Source organism: Rhyacophila brunnea, unplaced genomic scaffold, assembly GCF_057557595.1.
Source record: "Rhyacophila brunnea isolate RB1 unplaced genomic scaffold, BYU_Rbru_1.0 scaffold_2, whole genome shotgun sequence".
In the NCBI taxonomy this organism is placed as follows: Eukaryota; Metazoa; Arthropoda; class Insecta; order Trichoptera; family Rhyacophilidae; genus Rhyacophila; species Rhyacophila brunnea.
Window position 1 is genome coordinate 40,520,328 of NW_028232859.1, and position 20,246 is coordinate 40,540,573.

At 35.2% G+C, this 20,246-nt stretch overlaps 1 protein-coding gene across 1 annotated transcript; it reads right to left on the bottom strand.

Moving 5' to 3' along the window:
- Positions 1–8,514: 8,514 nt before the first annotated feature.
- LOC147072318 (serine hydrolase-like protein) lies at positions 8,515–20,178 on the bottom strand. Its single transcript, XM_085947457.1, has 6 exons — positions 20,052–20,178; positions 17,086–17,176; positions 13,276–13,460; positions 9,595–9,788; positions 9,219–9,316; positions 8,515–8,915 (listed from the first exon to the last, which is right to left on the bottom strand). Exons 1-6 carry the CDS (start codon positions 20,101–20,103, stop codon positions 8,552–8,554), a joined length of 984 nt encoding a protein of 327 aa, XP_085803583.1. The 5' UTR covers positions 20,104–20,178; the 3' UTR covers positions 8,515–8,551.
- Between the last annotated feature and the right edge of the window lie 68 nt (positions 20,179–20,246).

Here is a 20,246-nt window from a genome sequence, read left to right on the forward strand (position 1 = left end):
GATGAAGTAATAGCTACAAAAGGTATGTTTTCTTTGAATTATTTATAGAATCTAAAGCAACAGCTACTATACAAAATAAATCACTTAAGTACACACAATTAATGTTAGAATTCAAAATATTAATAAAAATAGAATATACGTTTTGATTGACATTAATTAGGTATACATATAATATGTATTTCATATGATAATTCAATGCCATCTGACCCCACTTACTAAAATATGCTAGAGCCGCCACTGATACCAAGTTACACGAGACAGACGTGGTTTTATTTAATTCCACCCTCAAATATATCGTACTTTTTTTTGTGAATCCGGGGTTCGATGGACACCTGAGCTAGCCGCTGGAACCCCGGGGATCTCAATGGCGCCTTGGCAACGTGAAGCTCGAAGAATCGCATGGATTCTTCCGAACCCGCGAAATAAAATTTACGCCCGCGAACGCTAAATAAAAGTTTATGATCCAGGAGCCGGAACAGCCAAGAAATGGTTAACTAAAAAGTGGACTCCGACGTGACCCTTATCAAAGAAGAAGTGCTGTCTCCAACATCAAACCGGGAGAGCCCTCCTCTGGTGTTCGAAGACAGTCCACATACGGAGCTGACCGCGCCTAGCGTCGTACTGGAGACCGTAGCACCAGCGCGTCTCCAGTACGACGAATGGCTGCACAAATCCCACCTATGGAGACCAGACACATCATCGACGGTATCCAGCGAGGAGGGCTCGTAGAGGCCACGGCCCACTCGCGACGAAAAACGGCGAGCAAAATGCCGATTTTCCTAGGGTATCACTAACATGTTGTGTACCCTATTCGACCACGGGATATTCGGTGAGGAGAGAAAAAGGAAACGGGAGGCCAGGGAGCCTCAAAAGAGGGCTGAGAAGGCGCGCAAGCTGAGAGGAATCAAAGAAGCTGTGCGGGCGCAGGCTCGACCACGAGGAGATGAAGCAGGACCAGTCGCCAACCCTCGAGTCAAGGGTGAACGCCGAGTTCCTGTTGGAAGTGAAATGTGTAGATTATACGAATAAAACATCCGGAAATTCTTCTAATTACGGATACAAAGTTAATTAAGGACCCACTTTCTGAGCCTTGTAAACTTAAGTTCATTAGTAAGAAAAATGTACATTCTAGTTTTAAAAATAACGCTTCGCAGAGTGACGCCAATTCTTTCCGTTCAAATAAAGTAAATATGAATGAATTCGAAAACATTAACATTGAAAATCGCAAACAATTTTATAAACGGGAAAGAGGATATTCTACAGTAGCGCGAAACCTGTTTCAAAGTTACGCCGTGTTAATAATTTGAATCCAAAGAGAAACGAAGAAAATAGTATACGACCGTCACTATTATTTCTTTACAAATTACCAATCGTAAATTTAACACAGCGTAAACGGAACGGGAATAATACGGCATCACTCGACGAAGTGTATATTATAGTTGATAAGTGAAATTTTAATAATACGTTAAAATTAGGTATAAGAGGATGAAAGTAGAGATTGTATGCTTGTGATAAAAAAAAAAAAATGAGTCGATAAGCCGTAAATTTCTCAACGGGGTTTCAATAATGAAAAAAAAAAAATAATAAAACGTGAGAGGCACCGCAAATCGGCGCGGCGCGCCTTTGGAATAGGATGTCGGGCGCGTAAAACGAAACAATTTTTTTTTAAATAAAACGGGTTTCACTAAAAATAAAGTTAATTACACAGTTATAAGTTTACTGATTCAGTAAATAAATATAATGAGAGGGTGGAATATTTCAATTTTTAATATCAATGTTATTTATACAGTCAATACAATGTTGCAAAATATTTATGGGTATTAGGGTAAAATATTAAATGTGATAGTAAGTGCCATAAGTACAATGGGAAGATTTTATATAAAATTAGTAGCTATTTAATGTATGGGGTAGGAGTAATTAATAATGTAAATTCGAATAAATTTAAAGTACAATGAAGTCTAATAAACGAATAAATCACTAAAGAAAGAAAAAGAATAAATACAGATGAAGACAATTTGGAAGCACAAAGGGAGCCACCTCTCGAAGTAAGCGCATCCAAAGGCAGCGTAGCCGAAAATTCATGATACCAAAGCTTGATGGTGTGGAGAGTGCGCACTCTCCTTTCTCGCGCAGGTTCATGGAGAGACTAGGGACGTGACGCCTGAAAGATATCGTGAAACAACAAGAGGTACCTCCGAAGTGTAACCATCTACAAGAAAAAAAAGAAAGGGAAAAGGATACTTATTGTGAAAATCCATCCTAGTACCTGTGAGAAAGCCGTGCCGCCGTCAGCGAGCCTAGCCGTTGTACCGCTATACGATGCCTTGCCCGCAGTAATAGGAACAGATGGAGACACAGTATCTGTCCATCTATGAGGTGATACTCCAGAGACCAGCAGATCAGTGGAAAACTTTCCACAGAAAGATATCCGCTGCTCGGAACGAGCCTGGCTCAATAGTAACGCCACTACCACGCCCTGGTTGCAAAGGCAGACGATGCCAAACGAGGTACGCCCCTATTGCACCAGAAGAAGAAAAACATAACACGAAATAATAATTCCGAACGAGGGCCAAACGTCTACAAATGTAGCCTCTCGGAATACAAAAAAACTGGACAGCCCAAGAGTCGAAGACTATAGCTCCACGACCCCTCCGCTGACTAGTATAAAAGAACGAGAAGAATAACAAAAACATTACGAAAACAAAATAAACGCACAACATTACAGGAGAAAAATAAAATAATAATAAATTATGACAAATGATAATAAGAAAGGAAAATAAATCAAACTCTGACTTATTCAGGAGCATTGCTTTGAGCAGGAAAATAGTAATTAAAATAAATATAGAAACAATACGTAAAGTTAGTTGTTTTTTTTTTTGTTAGAATAGTTAGATTGTAGTTGAATTTTTTTTATAAACTATTATCATGCTATGTACTTAACGGATGAACAAGGAATTGGATGGGTGGCCGATGAGATCAGGGCGTACCTTTCGACTTTAATCCAGATGGGGCGAATTGATACACCCCTGTTACAGGCGGGCTTCTCCCGGTGTAAAATAATCATTTAGTAGCTATAAGTCGAAACGTAACCCTGACCTCTAGAAACGGCTTCATAAAACATCTAATCTGATTCCTTGCTCAACCACGTAAGTATTTTTTAATCATAAGTAAAGGCCTTCGTCCGGTGTGTGAAAATCGCATATTGGGCGGAGGTGTAATTAAGATAAATTTAATTTAATTTAAAAAGTATAAATGATGATGGATGAAAGCGATAATTTTAAGACTAAATATAAGTATTCAAATATAATAAATTTTGCCGCGCATTGTGCGTGAAATCCTCGCACGCCGGCGCCAGGGTCAGGCTCGTGATTCGCCGAATCAAAGATCATGCGATCAAGATTTGGCCAATCACTAGTCTCTTTTACTAATGGCGTGGGTACGCGAAGTTTAAAAATAAAAAAATTAGTAAGCGTCCCCTTTCCGACATATACGGACCTGCGTAACTAATTGTAAAAACCTAAACATGTAAAGAAAGTGTAAAATATAAGGAATACCAAGTTACACGAGACAGACGTGGTTTTATTTAATTCCACCCTCAAATATATCGTACTTTTTTTTGTGAATCCGGGGTTCGATGGACACCTGAGCTAGCCGCTGGAACCCCGGGGATCTCAGTACACTATTACTAAACTTAATATAATTCTCGCCGCGAGTGACGCGGACTTTTCTTTCTAGCGTCTCGAGAGGTACTACTGAATATCTTTTTGAACCAAGGGTTGCTCGCGTTGCTCCCCAACAACCCTTCCTCTTACAATAATTGGCGACTATCTCTTACCCGCTTTCTTACCTACGATCTACATCCTGTCTGTCTTGTCGGTCAAATGCGACCTACAGCTTTCTCTCTAAGGTAGCTTATTATTTTTTTTTTTAAATGTATATCGCCGACTGATCTTCCGATGTATCAAAATCATCAAAATTTGTAATGCTAGCCAAAAGGAGCGGTGTTTGCGAATTTACAAGTCCAGTTGACTAATAGGCTGAAGGTCGAAGGTTAGGTCGTCTAGTGCCCCAGAGGAGTCGTCCGCCGAAGGCGGACAGTTCCAATTGGTGTTAGCAGACACCTGTAGGCCAGCAATTTTGGGAATAAAATAAATCACTTTAAAATTATAAAACATTTGTAAAAATGTACTCTCAACATTTTCACACTAAAATAATAAATATTGTTTGAAAATACACACGAACACACAGAAAATATACATACCTACACGACGTTGACAGGAAGACGTAAGTTACCATGGCTTGACAGGTACATACAAACTTTGGCGAGTTTACTAGATCATAACACTCTCCACATTAACTAAAATATACTATAATAATAAACTTATTACATATTAAAACAAATAAAAATATTTTTTAATTGATTTATTCATTTATTTCACAACAACCATAAATATATAAAATTACCTAATCTATTTTACACTTTGATATACACTCAAAGTTGGCGGGGAACAGGTACATTGTTTTTGTTTTCCCACAACATAGTATTTTATATTTGACTAATAAGAAATATTTGTATTTATTTATTAAAATCATAGTTTACAGAGAATTAAAACACAATATAACAGTTAGTGACAGTGTAAAAGATTAAGTAACAGAAATTGTCAAATAGGTACAACCGCCCACGCCCATCAACACCATCTGTGGTTGCATTTTTATGTATGTATCCCCTCTAAACCCCACGCACACATACTGCGCTGACTGGCTCCTACATTTGGTATAATGGGGTAAAGTCACGACGGCCAGACGTTAAGTGGGCGTACATGGTAATATAGCCTACTATAATAATTAATTAATTAACTATGAACAATGTTAACCAATTAATGTACACTCATCCCAAATATATATTTTATGATGACGTATTATATATACTTAATGTTATATTTTTAATTATCGGAGCTCAAACCTTCTGTTCCAGATAGTGAGAACTACCAAAACAGTTTCTTTACAAGGCAGACGAGAAACCAAATGTATTTTACCTACATACGCATTTCTCAATGTTTAATGTGATTATTCATCTTAAAAATAATTTTCGGCTGCCTACATAAAATTGATGAGGAAGTATCTTTCTCTGCGTATTTATAGCTAAATTTTATATACAAATGATTGCTTTGATACAGCAATAACTGAGATGTGTGAAATATGTAACTGAAGTCTAATTTGATTATACATTCTCTAACCGATCCTATGAATTTAAGTATCCAAGGTTTACTTTGGCATTATCTGTACATAAAATCATATTGTATGTAATTAACTAATTGGGTGAATCTTAAGAATGCTCCTCGTGATTGACATATGTGTGCACAATAAATTATTGAGGGATGACAGTGTACATAATTAATATAGTCTTTTGAGAAACAATTTCAATGATAAATTATTATAACAATCTATCACAGGGCTTTTCTCGAGTACATATATACAGATTATTTTTTAATCACTGGGTTACCACCCGGTGAACTACCTTCATCCTTGTATGCTAACATTTTGAGCTTGTTATAAAATCCATACTCAGGGGAGTCGTGGCTATGCGGCGCCCTGACGGGACGTTTACCGAGGACACGCTGAAATCTGCAACATTCCTGATGGACACACTAATTCCGTAGGATTGATGCTGACGATGAAAGGACCACACAACTCCGGTTGTTGGCCATGGATTCATCTGGAAACGCCCCAAATCCGATGAGCCTACTAAGGCGGAAATCGGTGACATATTTGACTGCCTTCCGGGTGACAAGGCACCGGGACCTGATTGCATTAATAATGAGCTCGCCAAGAGTACCGTTTAATTTTACACCTTTTGTCACTTATTTTGTTTTACTCTTTTATTATTATTATTGTTTCTCTAAACAATTAATTCTCTATTTGTAATTGTCAATGTAATATAATACGTAACTGATTGATTGCTATTGATTGATAATAAAATTAAGAAATAAATGAAAAACGGATGGTGACGAAACATTCAATCAAAAGTGACAGCCGCTGTCAAGTAATTATGTTTAAACAGATAACGCAAGATTGCATCGGTACTGATTATCTACGAAAACACCAACCAAAAAAAATGAATAATTTTCATTTAATCGATTAATCGAAACTAGAATTTTGTGAATAATAAATACCTATTAATGAAGAAAGAGAATTTGCACCATTACATACAATAATAAATAAAAATAGTGCAGGGAATACTTTTACAATTTAAATTTTACTACTAGATATCTGTAATTCCACTTTCATACATGCACGTTTTACATAATGTCAACAGTCTATGCATCAGACCTTTAGAGTGTAAGAACTCAGGTTTAACCATAATGTCACTTAATAACTTGTTGCATTAAGCTCATGCTATATGTGTTATGATTTTGATTGAAAAGTTGATGATCATAAGAAACTATAAAATAATGACGGATAGAGAGCACTCTAAGCTGACTTTTATTTATTAATAATTTATAATTATTAGGCACTAGTCCGCTTTCAAATTACAATTCAATCTAAAAGAAACTAAGAAATCTTATAATAAATATATAAAAAATTAATTTAATTTAAATAATATTGGTCACTTGCCATTATCTTTTCTTTCGACCATGTCCGATCCTAATAGGATCATATGGGCCTCCACAGAGTGGAGGTTTGTGCCATTATCACAGCAATATAAAATTTAATTAGTAAATCATACACCACATTGTTAAAATACAATAAATATAATACAACACCACCTTAAACCTATTAAGTTACATAATACGTTATCTGCGATTCTCACTTTTGTAAAACTATTGTTGTATACAACATTATGTCGGTCCTGATAATTATCACAAAACTGTCCTTTGCACATGATAGGTAAATTTATTACTATTCATAAAATACTATGTACTATAAATTTAAGAAACTAGGAAGATGTAAAATGTAGTTTCATAAGTGTAAGCACAACTAGACAAGTGCATATTGAGCATAATGTACAACTGGATAAAATTTATTTTACTCTAACATACAATCTAAAATGAAACACAATTTTGAAAAACCTCAGAAACATATTACATAAGTATTAGAAAAATTTTAGAAAAAAGGTTGAATTGAGTAGGACTCCAATTTACATTCTTCACTTTCTGGATGAGTGCTTTCGCCTCTACGTTATTCATCCGTCTATGATTCATGCGAATTATTTCTCATAACTACGTTTTAACAGAGGTACTTCCAATTACACCAACCGAGAGGCAACCACAAACAATTAAGTTAATACGGTCATTTAGATAGCTTAGAGGCAAAAGCACTCACCTGGAAAGCGGAAGACATGAGTTTGAATCCCACTCGGTTCAATGTTTTTTCTAGAATTCTTTGGGGTTTTTCAATATTTTTTTTATTATAATAAAGAATTTAACATTGTTAAGCCTTACATAATATACACATATATTCAGTATTGAATAAAAAAAAAAAAAAATGAAAAAAGGCTTTGTAAGAAATACAAAATGGTCAAAAATTAAACCGCATTAAAAAATTAGTAAAATTTTATTCTGGAAATTATTTAATAAAAGTTGAGTTTTTGCTTTGATGGGTTTTCAGAACATAGAATACATTGAAGAATTTTTAAAATGAATTTGATGGAATATGGCTCTTGCAGGCTTACGGGGTAAAAAATGGAGAAACTGGAGCATTCAATTGGGTAACAAACTATCCTCAGATTACTCAAGTCATAAAAACTCTAAAGGGTATGTCGGGATGAAATATGCCAGACAATACGAGACCCAAAATAATGGCGGGTACTTCTAAGAAAGGTGGGCTGACTTTATAGAGAAAGATTAAAGGCTTAGAACTGGAGAGGAGCCTGTGGAGGAGGTCCAATTCCACAACAGGATATAGCAACATTGAAAAATAAATAAACTATATAAAAGGTTTACAGATTTGTAAGATATCTTGCTACGGTGTCGCCGCGAAATCTTAGTTTGTCTCATAACTAAGTGTCGATAACCTGCGGGTTGCTAAAATTGCTATTTTTTGTGTTAAATATAAAGTTAGTGGTAAATACTTTTAGTTAATTAAGTAGAAAAGATGGTTGTGTATGCTGTATTAAAATGTGGTAGCCGTACTGACAAGCAAGAAGTTGGTATTATGTTTCATAGGTAAGTTGATACATGTTCGTGATAATTTATTTGTATATTATTATATATTTTAATATCAAGTGACATAGTGTTTTTTTAAAATAACTTAAATTATGGATATCTTTACCCAATGGTTGTATTTTGACCGCTTAAAAATACTATAAATAACGTAAAAAAATAGAAAATTATATTTTAATACTGAGCGTCTAGTGTGAGCACTTTGGGCGAGCACAAACGAAATAGTCTTTGGTCCCAAACATTTGTATATGAATACGTTCGCTCACCCACAAACCAAACGCACGGCACGCAGCTTCATTTAGCAATGCAATGGATGGCGTCTAGATGTATCTATAGTCTAAGCTACATTGTGATTGCTAGCAACACAAAATATTTTTCCTACAATAAAATCAAAGCTTAGACTTCTGTCGCGTTTTCGTTCGGTATATTTCGTAAAATTTCTTCAATAATCGGTCTGTCAACTCTTTATCACCACTTCCCCCGAGCAGAAACTCTCTCACGTACGGTGCCACAAGTTCTGGACTGTTTAAATGGACATCGTGGTTACCTTCCACCAGTGCGAGACGGTAACCGGGGTTATTCTTGATATGGGCATCCATGAGGTGCGTTTTAACAGTAGCCAGTCTGCTTTCAATGGATTGCGTAGCGAATACTGTCAAATGAGGTATACACATTTTCCCAAGAAGTTCCACTTGATATTGGTGTCCGAACGTAGTTATTCCGAAGGCTTTCATTCGTTGATCCCATGATAGTCTGCAGAGATGATACAATTGAATGAAATATATAGTTATTAACACATTACCTAACGCTACCACTGGCCCCTTTAGACACATATGACTTCGCCGTACCAAATAAATGCAATATGTGAAGTTGCTTCAAAAATTTATCAACGAATGGTCAAACATACAATCGAAATATGAATTCAAGATAAATGAAAAATGTTATACCACAATTAATATTCCGGAACAATATAAAGGAAAATAAGAGTAGACCATAATAATATTATAATGCGATTAACATGAATGTTGATCTTCTTCGTTGAATGATGAAATTTACCTGTACAATCCATCACCAGCGGGTATAAGGCATCTCAGTAAAGCGGCCTTACCAGCATCTTCAGTCAAATTTCTGCTTTTCATTACACTTTCCAAGGCCTATAAAATCGCATTGATTACTTAAGTATGTTAAATTTTATTTTTCATTGGAATATATTAATGAAACTATTCACTAAGTGTAATTTTGAATTTTACTTGTTTTTTTTTGCTTATTTTATTGCTTGCAGCTATTATTACAATTCTTCAGATTAAAGTTTTCATAAATTACATTGCACTGTGCACGACGTCTCAGAGCCACTGCTGTAAGAAAACCCTGATTTTAATTTTAATTTGAAGTAGTCACGGTCAAGAGAAATTGATTTCTTAAGAGAACTAACCTTTTCGTAAGTATAAATCGGCCCGGTATCACGTGTCGAGTTAAATTTGCCATAATTCTTGGGATCGTAGAATCTTTCGAAAACATACTTGAACCAGTCTGCGTAATTTTCAGCTTCGATCGGTACATACGAGAGAGAGTCCAGCGACACGAATCGTTCAATCTCGTTTGGATATATGGCGTGGTACATGAGACCTAAAAATATATAACACATAATCATTAGAAATTCTAGCCATTGCTAAATAAACAACTCTCTCTGACCGCTATACAATTCGGTATCCCAAGCGATCGGCAATCATTCATAACTTCTTCAGCGGCCTATTAGATTGCTTGGCATTATACTGTTTTTTATTCAATGAATGATATAAAAATGTAGTATTCGGTTTTAATTGGATATACGTTAATTGGAACATCTCAAAGACACCTAATAAAAAGTATTGGTACTGATGTGCTTTACCCTACCTTAGCCTACCACCTATACCATACATAACAAAGGCTTTGCGGGTTTATTGCCTATTGCCGGCCACAGACGGACAGTTCTCGTAACAGGTTGAACATGCCAGTTAATAACCATACAGTTATCTTTGGTAGATAATCTGCTGCGCCCATAGACGGACACTTTTCGACCTTTCAGATGTGTGGCATGTTCAAACTGCCAGCGACCCCCCACTCCCGTGTTTTTGTAAAACTGTTGGAATTTCAACTAGCCGAAAGTTCTCGAGTGACATTAGATGTCGGTAACGTAAAGTAGAATATACCGCGCGATACAACTACGGCTGGTGTTGCTTGTTATAAAATACAAATTCATTTATTATTAAAAATATAATAATATTATGTACGCGGAGATCGCAAATATTATATTTTATTTATTTTTACGAGAGTAAAACAAAGTAATAGTTATTTATGTAAACATATTATTTTATACAATATAATATAAATGTTAAAATTTTAGAGAGCATTATAAATATTAAGTTATTGTGAAAATATAGACTAATTTTATTTATTGTATGTAGTGAATATTACAAATTATTAATTTAAGACGTTCACAACATAAATTAATATACCTAATTGTGAATGACAATGTCGCTAAATCTAAATAAAATTTAAGTATATATTTTAATAATACGAGGGTGGGTCAATAATTCCTTAGAAAAAAGCATTAAAACAGTTTTTATTTTTGTATTTTTTTTTTATTTCTCAACATAATCTCCTTGGAGCTCAATACACTTGGTTAGACGTTTCTCAATTTTTTTTAAACCGTCAGAAAAATAAGTTTTCGGAAGGTCCTCAAAATAAGCATTTGTCCGATCGATGACTTCTTCATTTGAAAAAAAACGTTGTCCACTTAGCCATTTTTTTAAGTTTGGGAAAAGGAAAAAATCACTGGGGGCTAAATCTGGCGAATACGGTGGATGGTCGACCAATTCGAACTTCAATTCTTCAATTTTAGCCATTGATCGTAAACATGTGTGAACACGGGCATTGTCCTGATGAAAGAGGATTTTTTTCCTGTTTAAATGAGGCCGTTTTTCTTCAATTTTGTTTTTTAGCTGGTCCAATAAAGATGCATAATAATCCCCTGTTATTGTTTTTCTTTTTTCCAAATAGTCAACGAAAATAATTTCACGTGCATCCCAAAATACAGTAGCCATAACCTTACCAGCTGATTTCACGGTTTTCGCCTTCTTTGGACATGGTTTGCCTTCGCAATCCACTGCTTTGACTGTTCTTTCGTCTCGGGAGTATAGTGGTGTATCCATGTTTCATCTACAGTCACAAAGCGACGAAAAAATTCATCCGGATTGCGTTGCATGAGCGACAACAGGGCTTTAGAGGCCACCACCCTATTGCGTTTATTGTCGACTGTGAGCAAACGCGGCACCCATCTTGCAGAAATTTTTTTCATGCCCAATTTGTCATGTAAAATAGAAATGACGCTACCTTTTGAGATCCCTGTAACCTCAATTATCTCACTCAACTTTAATCTTCGGTCACTTAACACCATATCGTGGATTTTATTGATCATTTCTGGTGTAGTCACCTCTACAGGACGTCCTGAGCGTGGTTCATCCTTTGTTGATGTACGACCACGTTTAAATTCATTTAACCAGTTATAAATAGTTGCAAGTGAAGGAGCAGATATGCCGTGAACTAAATCCAACTCATTTTTTATTTCCTTTGCTGTTAACCCTTTTATATTAAAATGTTTAATAACAGCTCTAAACTCAATTTTCTCCATTTTCCATTTTTCCATTTTCCACAAGCAAATTTTTTTTTTAAATGTACGAGAAACACACAACAACCTGACCAATCTGATTGAAACTTCGCAGCATACTGAATCGGTAGTGCCGCTGCATGAAAACAAACCGCTTACAGTACTAGTCGCGCCACCTGTCGGCTTTTCTAAGGACTTATTGACCCACCCTCGTATCATAGTAATTAATTATTATACTGATGATTGATGTAAATATAATTTTGTGGCATGTTTAAATTTATTGTATATAAAATCAATACCTTTATAAATATTACCGTTTTCTTACTTAATTAATACTGTCCATTAAAGGGAATAATTTATTCAAAAGAAAAGATTATATTTTATATTTACACGAATGTGTATAATATTGTTTCAATGAATCGATAAAATACACAATCCACTAGCGAAATCATGATTTATTTTACCAACGTCATAGGTGTGTATTTATGTCAATTTGTTTCTAATAAAAACAATTATAACCATAATAAATTAAAAGTTAAATTATTCGTGTATCATCGTTCAAGTATACCCTACCTAAAACTAATTTAAACAATACCCCTGTGTATTATCTCCGCGAACATAACCTCCATAGTTTTTGACACTTGCTCTGCCACGGACAATAACTGTACGTATATGGGCACATCTGTTGACAGTTCGACAGATTTAAATGGGGTAGTTAAACTGATCTGTGGTGTGTCCACTAACGTACAGTTATTGAACAGTTATTGTCTGTGCCATGTTCAAACTGCTACGAAAACTGTCCGTCTATGGCCGCCTTTTCATACACTGCACATGAAAGAGCCAGTCTCCCTATTTATAGCAATTTTATGCCTTGATTATAATATTATCTATGAAACCAAAGCAATAGAATCAGTATGGTCCAACGTAAAAAGATGTTCCAATATAAAATATACATCAAAGCAATAAAGAAAAAAAAGGATGTACGGCAGTTATAAGGACGGTGTCAGATGGAGCCACACAGGAGTTGGCACTTCCTTTTCCTTTTTATTGCCACTTGCTCGCAACCCGGATGACGATCAGAGATTGCGATTGTTGAAGTGTGAAGAATTTTGTTAAGCTCCATTGCAAAGTGGCAAAAACAATAAGTCGACAAGGTGACGCGACATGTAATTAGAAAGCAGGGTGATGGATGGTCACCACCGTTTGACTCGGTGAGTGGTAGCACCCAGTATGACAGGAGTATTCACATTTTTCTTACACAACAGGTTACATGACCCGGGTGGCACCTGTCAGATGGCCCTATCTGATACTCGTCTAAAAGAATCGTGATGATGAGTTTATGTTATAATGATGATCGGTGTAGTACTATTACAGCATTCGATTAGTTCTTACCCAAATATAGTTCATTATGCTCATTTTAAAGGTTTTATTACAGCAAACAAGTTCCACAAAGGACAGTGTACAAACCTATCTGAGCTCCCATCGAATGCCCGAGGAATGTAAACCTTTTCAATTTAAAGTGTTCAGCAACCATCTTTATTGGTGAAATATAATCCATAAGATGCAGTGGCCTGCCTACGGGGAACGCATCTGACTTTCCATTTCCCGGCAAATCAAGTATTATCATTTGAAAGTCATTTGGCAATTTTAATCTGCAACATTCAAACAATCCACGAGGCAAGGTTACTTAATGGTTTTTTTGTTTCATGTGCATATCGCACAGACACAGTAAACTAAAACAAAAATCTTTGTCATACGAGGTCTGTTCAAAAAGTTTCTTTGGTCACGAAAAACACAATTATTCATGAGAAGGTCTAAAACCCTAATCCTTTCAAGTCTTCTTGGATTTACACACACTTCTCTCAGCGGCCCAAGCAATGTTGGAAGCATTTCTAGAATGCCTCTTGGAAATGGAACACCTGAGTCACCCATTCCGAATAATGTCTTCTCGTGACTGAAATCGGGTTCCTTTCAGCAATATTTTCAGCTTGCAGAACAGTAAGAAATCTCAAAGTGCCATATTGGTAGAGTAGAAACAACTGTAGTGCTGTGCAAGACTTGCAGACGAAGTTGCTTCTGTTCCATTGTTAGCAGCTTCGGCACTAATTTCACTGACACTCAACAAAGTCAAATCATCGCTTAAATTTAAATGTGGATATTCCCATCGTGCCACTGAGTACACTACCTACTCACGGCCAGCAATTGACGCTCTGTGAGCAGAAAAAAATTTATATACGTACCTTCCACCTTCGATGTTTAATTGTATTCCATGAAAAATTCAAAAGTCGCTTACTTTTAAAACAGCCCTCGTATGTAAATGATTTTATATTATGATGTGGTTATCACATGTGATATATCAATATTAAATATTATAATATTAAGCAATTAAAACAATTCTAAATATTGAGTAATTTAAGTTTTATCATCATCATCATTATTCGTGGTGAAACAGCCCACGGTTGGCCCTGGCCTCCTCGAGTTATCTACCCCAGTCTGGTCTAACCTCCGCAATCTTTCTCCAATCCGGGATTTCAATTGCTTGTGCATCCTGGGCTACACCATCTAACCACCGCAATTTGGGTCTCCCAACACTTCTCTGACTAGATGACATCACATCAAAACCTTTCCATTTTTCATTCGAGCCGTATGTGTTAATTTTGATTTTGGACAATTAGGTTGGTCATACATAATAATTTCAAAACACCTCAGATGTATGCATACTAGAAAAAAGATGACTCCCGGTTGGACTTGAACCTATAATCACTCGATTCACACCAATGTACTCTACTAATTAAGCTGCGAGCATCCTATCTAATTATGACGAAATTAACTACTTTGCATGAAATGCTTATCAAATCGCATTAACTTTGACTATTGGTTTTTGTGTTTTAAATGAAGGGATCAATAATTAAGTGTCATAATTAATTATTAACCGACGTCCGGATCGCTCCAAATTTTAGTTATAATGTACGAGGGTGGGTCAATAAGTCCTTAGAAAAGCCGACAGGTGGCGCGACTAGTACTGTAAGCGGCTTGTTTTCATGCAGCGGCACTACCGATTCAGTATGCTGCGAAGTTTCAATCAGATTGGTCGGGTTGTTGTTTTTTATTTTCGTACATTTTAAAAAAAAATTTGCTTGTTTACAAAAATGGAGAAAATTGAGTTTAGAGCTGTTATTAAACATTTTAATATAAAAGGGTTAACAGCAAAGGAAATAAAAAATGAGTTGGATTTAGTTCACGGCATATCTGCTCCTTCACTTGCAACTATTTATAACTGGTTAAATGAATTTAAACGTGGTCGTACATCAACAAAGGATGAACCACGCTCAGGACGTCCTGTAGAGGTGACTACACCAGAAATGATCAATAAAATCCACGATATGGTGTTAAGTGACCGAAGATTAAAGTTGAGTGAGATAATTGAGGTTACAGGGATCTCAAAAGGTAGCGTCATTTCTATTTTACATGACAAATTGGGCATGAAAAAAGTTTCTGCAAGATGGGTGCCGCGTTTGCTCACAGTCGACAATAAACGCAATAGGGTGGTGGCCTCTAAAGCCCTGTTGTCGCTCATGCAACGCAATCCGGATGAATTTTTTCGTCGCTTTGTGACTGTAGATGAAACATGGATACACCACTATACTCCCGAGACGAAAGAACAGTCAAAGCAGTGGATTGCGAAAGGCAAACCATGTCCAAAGAAGGCGAAAACCGTAAAATCAGCTGGTAAGGTTATGGCTACTGTATTTTGGGATGCACGTGGAATTATTTTCGTTGACTATTTGGAAAAAGGAAAAACAATAACAGGGGATTATTATGCATCTTTATTGGACCAGCTAAAAAACAAAATTGAAGAAAAACGGCCTCATTTAAACAGGAAAAAAATCCTCTTTCATCAGGACAATGCCCGTGTTCACACATGTTTACGATCAATGGCTAAAATTGAAGAATTGAAGTTCGAATTGGTCGACCACCCACCGTATTCGCCAGATTTAGCCCCCAGTGACTTTTTCCTTTTCCCAAACTTAAAAAAATGGCTAAGTGGACAACGTTTTTTTTCAAATGAAGAAGTCATCGATCGGACAAATGCTTATTTTGAGGACCTTCCGAAAACTTATTTTTCTGACGGTTTAAAAAAAATTGAGAAACGTCTAACCAAGTGTATTGAGCTCCAAGGAGATTATGTTGAGAAATAAAAAAAAAATACAAAAATAAAAACTGTTTTAATGCTTTTTTCTAAGGAATTATTGACCCACCCTCGTACCTTCACTTGCTAATAATTTAATTAGCTATTAAATTTATTGTACGAATAAGTCACAAGATTTAAGAATATAACATTCTTAATATTGAACATGCAGAATTTGAAAACACCTTGGATATAAGATTTTTTCTACTAGGTATCTGAGGTGTTTTTTATTATGTATCGACGGCTTACTATGCAAACTTTCTATGTATGTTTTAGAAAAAAGTTCACTGCATCTATTCTATACACAAGACTGCTTTCGGCCCGCTACGGCAGCTAATTAGGGTAGGAAAGTATCGAAATATTAACACTTATTGTAACAATTACACTAAGTTAGCCGTCTAAACAGTCAAAACTGAGACTATCTCGCTCTGAAAATTATCATAGCCAAGAGAGGTGCTGTTAAAACATAGCACTTATTGTAACAATTACAACTAACGTGTTGTAATTGTTACAATAAGTGCTAATATTTTGATACTTTCCTACCCTATATATAGCTGTTTTAGCGGCTGAAAGTAGTCTTCTGTATGGAATAGATGCGCAGGAGAGAGTTAATTATATATTATAATTCTTTTATAAATAAAAAAGTTTTAAATTTATGATATATAAAAATAGAGTGCACTTTAAATAATATTGTAGAAAAAAACTATTTTATTTATAAAAGAAATGTAATAAATAATACGTTTTAACCATTTTAACTCTCTCATGAACTTTTTTCTAAAACAGACATAGAAGGTTTGCATAGTAAGTCGACTTCAATATAAAGAATGTTACATTCTCAAATCTTGTGAATTATTCGTTGAATAAAATAAACAGTTAATTACATTGGGTTGGTGATAAATTCATCATATATGTAATGTATAGTTATGTATATAGTTTCACCGTCAAAAATTAATATGATATGGTCAACGGAGATAAATGTGACTTATGATGTGACAAAATTATTATATGATACATTTTGAATAAACACCAAAATTGAGAAATTCAAACTGCTTCAGTTAATGATGTTGGGTGTATTATTATCCACCGACCTGTTGATGAGCGGGAAGAAGGTGCCAGCCGAATCTTGGATTCCATGAACCATCACTATTGCCTTTCCGCCTGGATGACCATGACACACCACTGAAACAACCAATAAATTGATAAGGTGTATTACCTAAAAGTTATCAACACCCACCTCAATGTATTATTAATAATACATAGAATACAGAAATAGCACATATTGCATTTTTTTATTTTTCTATAAGATAATATCGTCACTCTTCTGGCAGAAGACACTAATTCGAAAAAATGACATATTGAGTTAGTTATACCAAAATGTTCCTTATTTCAAACTTTACCGTCTGGAAATCTTATCCTTCTTAATAAATAAACAGTCTTTATTTTAAAGTCATCCTTTTTACGATTACTTAATAAACTCACATGATAGACCATTTCAAACATTTTAACAACTTCAAAGTCAAATTACTCAAAACTAGTATTCTCCAGTTAGTGTGTTCTGCCAGAACAGAGACGATATATAATTTAAATACAGTCGAACTTGGTTATTACGATCATGGAAATAGCGAGATCTCGGATGTAATGAGGAAACATTTGTTGACATTTTAGTTTATGATTTTCTCCATACATTTATTCAGTTTTATAACGAGCTACTTCTCGGGTATACCGAGCAAAACTGTTAATGTGTCGATCGTTTAAAAACAATATTTTTGACTCTAAGCATTAAAATCCGACCTGGTAGTTAACTAGACTGATGCCGCCGGATCGGATTACGTTTATGACACTAGTTAAGTTTAGTGTCTAAGTACCTAATTGGTATTTTCGCCGACAACATTGAAAAGTATCCACGCATATGGTTAAAATTGCATGTAAATAATCCAAGTTTTGTGAAGTCAGTAGGTACCTGCCAGCGCCGGCGACTCAGCACTTCATTACAATAAACAACTTCTTTAGAAGTTTATGAATGCCACGCTTGTTTGGGGATTTTTAGTGGTTTTCAGATTTTTTATGTTCTATGCTTAAATAAAATGTGGTGCGAAAAATGTTATAGAATGATATAACGAGTAATGCTTATAGCGAGCAAATTCAGTCGGTCTCATCTTCCTCGTAATAACCAAGTTCGACTGTATCAACATGTTAAACATGCTTATATTTCAGTCATAGGTATATTGATAAAGAATGAGAAAAATATTTTGGTACAGTTCGGTTATGAGGAATACAGCGGAAAACACATTTTGAAAATACCCGATTTTCTGGATTATTTGTTAGTTTGAGTTAGGTTAGGTTAGGTTTGGTTAGGTTTGGTTAGGTTAACCTAACAAATAATTCGATATATCGGCTATTTTCAAAATGTGTTTTCCGCTGTATTCCTCATAACCGAACTGTACCAATAATTTTATTCTACAGTTAATACTTGATTGAAAGACATGGTGTCCAACAAACACTTTTCCCTTTATTCCACAATTTTAATTTAAGAGGATACGTGAATGAAACATAAAAAATTGCAATGTTTCATAACATTTTGAATAAAACAAAATATGATTCTTATGAAAGATAAAGATAATTATGTCAATATTACTTATGTATTTGTTTATTTATTTCATCTTCTGAGGTTATTTTATAACCCATCGCAAATAAAATATCAAAAGTTTGCATTGAAATATCAAACTAAAAACAATAATTGTCTGTTTTTTATACCTACTAGGTACCTATATCGTAATAATATTTAAATAAACTGTTGTTTTCGATTCACTTGACATTAAATTGATAACACAACTATTATTGCATTACTTCTTCTTCGGCCATGTCCGCTCCGTAACTGGAGCATATGGACACTACACGGTGACTCCGAGAATCCCTATCTCTCCCCAGTCTTTTTGTGGCATTCCAGCAAAGTTTTATTTTATTATGTATACATTCAATTAATTATACCATTTGGTACAAGTCGGTTATGTGGAAGCCAGGCGGGAACCGCGCTACTTGTCATGGCCGATTGTGACAAAACTCATGAATTTAAGAATGAAAACCTTATCCAACCTAGCTTAACCTAACCTAAACTAACCCAACCCAACAAATAATCCAGTATATCGGCTATTTTCAAAATGTGTTTGCCGCTAGCTTCCCCATAACCGACATGTACCTACCATTTTTTTATATTTATTGAATAATATATGTTTGTTCTATGAAGAATGCTGATATCATAATATTTACAGTGAAGATATTATTATAGTACTTAAGCCGCATTGCCACGATCCAAGTACACTCGGATCGAGTGCTATCCAAGCGCACTCGTATGAGACAGCTTCATACAAATTACTCCTATCCAAGCTACTCGGACCGCGTACTACTCATCCAAGCTAGCTTGGATAGGAGTAATTAGTATGAAGATGTCTCGTATGAGTGCGCTCGGTCCAAGTCAAATTGGATCGTGTCAACGCGGCTTTACTCCATATTATCAAAATGGCGGTTATAATTTTCTTGAATAATTTATCTCTCAGATACCTAGATAAGTACTTGAAAAACAATAAAAAAGGACAAATCCAACTTACTAAATCTAACTTGTTTTTACAATTAATCGTTAAGTAATGGGACAGCCTTCTTTGGCTTTTCGGTGTGTTTTGACGATATGAAATACTATTAACTATGTAGGTACGTGGGTAATTTTTTTTTTGAAAAACAAATCACAAAAAAGCTTTGCGAACGAATTGATCGTGTCAAATAGATTACACCATTTTAGAAATGCAAGAACGTCATTGATACTGTTCGGTTATAAGGAATACAGCGGAAACACATATTGAAAATACCCGATATACTGGATTATTTGTTAGTTTGGGTTAGTTTAGGTTGGGTTAGGTTAACCTAACAAATAATCCAGTTTATCGGCTATTTTCAAAATGTGTTTACCGCTGTATTCCTGATAAACGAACAGTACCAAAAAAATATTATTTCAGGTTACATATTGGATGCAATGCTATTATGTTAATAATCAGTCAATTACCTGCCAACTTTCCCCAGGGAACATTCAGGGTCACTTCTTCGAATTGCATCATTTGGGTATTTTACTCCTTTCACTGGTTCTCTGCCACCGCTCGCTGTCATCTAAGTATCTTATCTATGCTAATGCTAATATAAGATCTCAGTGTGCGATATTAGTCTATGGTGTTAGCATTTTTCGGTCGTAAGAGGTGTTTTA

What these genes read in the sequence shown, in the direction of transcription:
- LOC147072318 (XM_085947457.1), bottom strand. Translation starts at nt 20,103, where the DNA reads ATGATGCAATTCGAAGAAGTGACCCTGAATGTTCCCTGGGGAAAGTTG. An exon ending in TCCCTGGGGAAAGTTGGCAG is followed by an intron (nt 17,177 to 20,051) that starts GTAATTGACTGA and finishes TGGTTGTTTCAG; the next exon opens with TGGTGTGTCATGGTCATCCA. An exon ending in TTCGATGGGAGCTCAGATAG is followed by an intron (nt 9,789 to 13,275) that starts GTTTGTACACTG and finishes ATATATTTTTAG; the next exon opens with GTCTCATGTACCACGCCATA.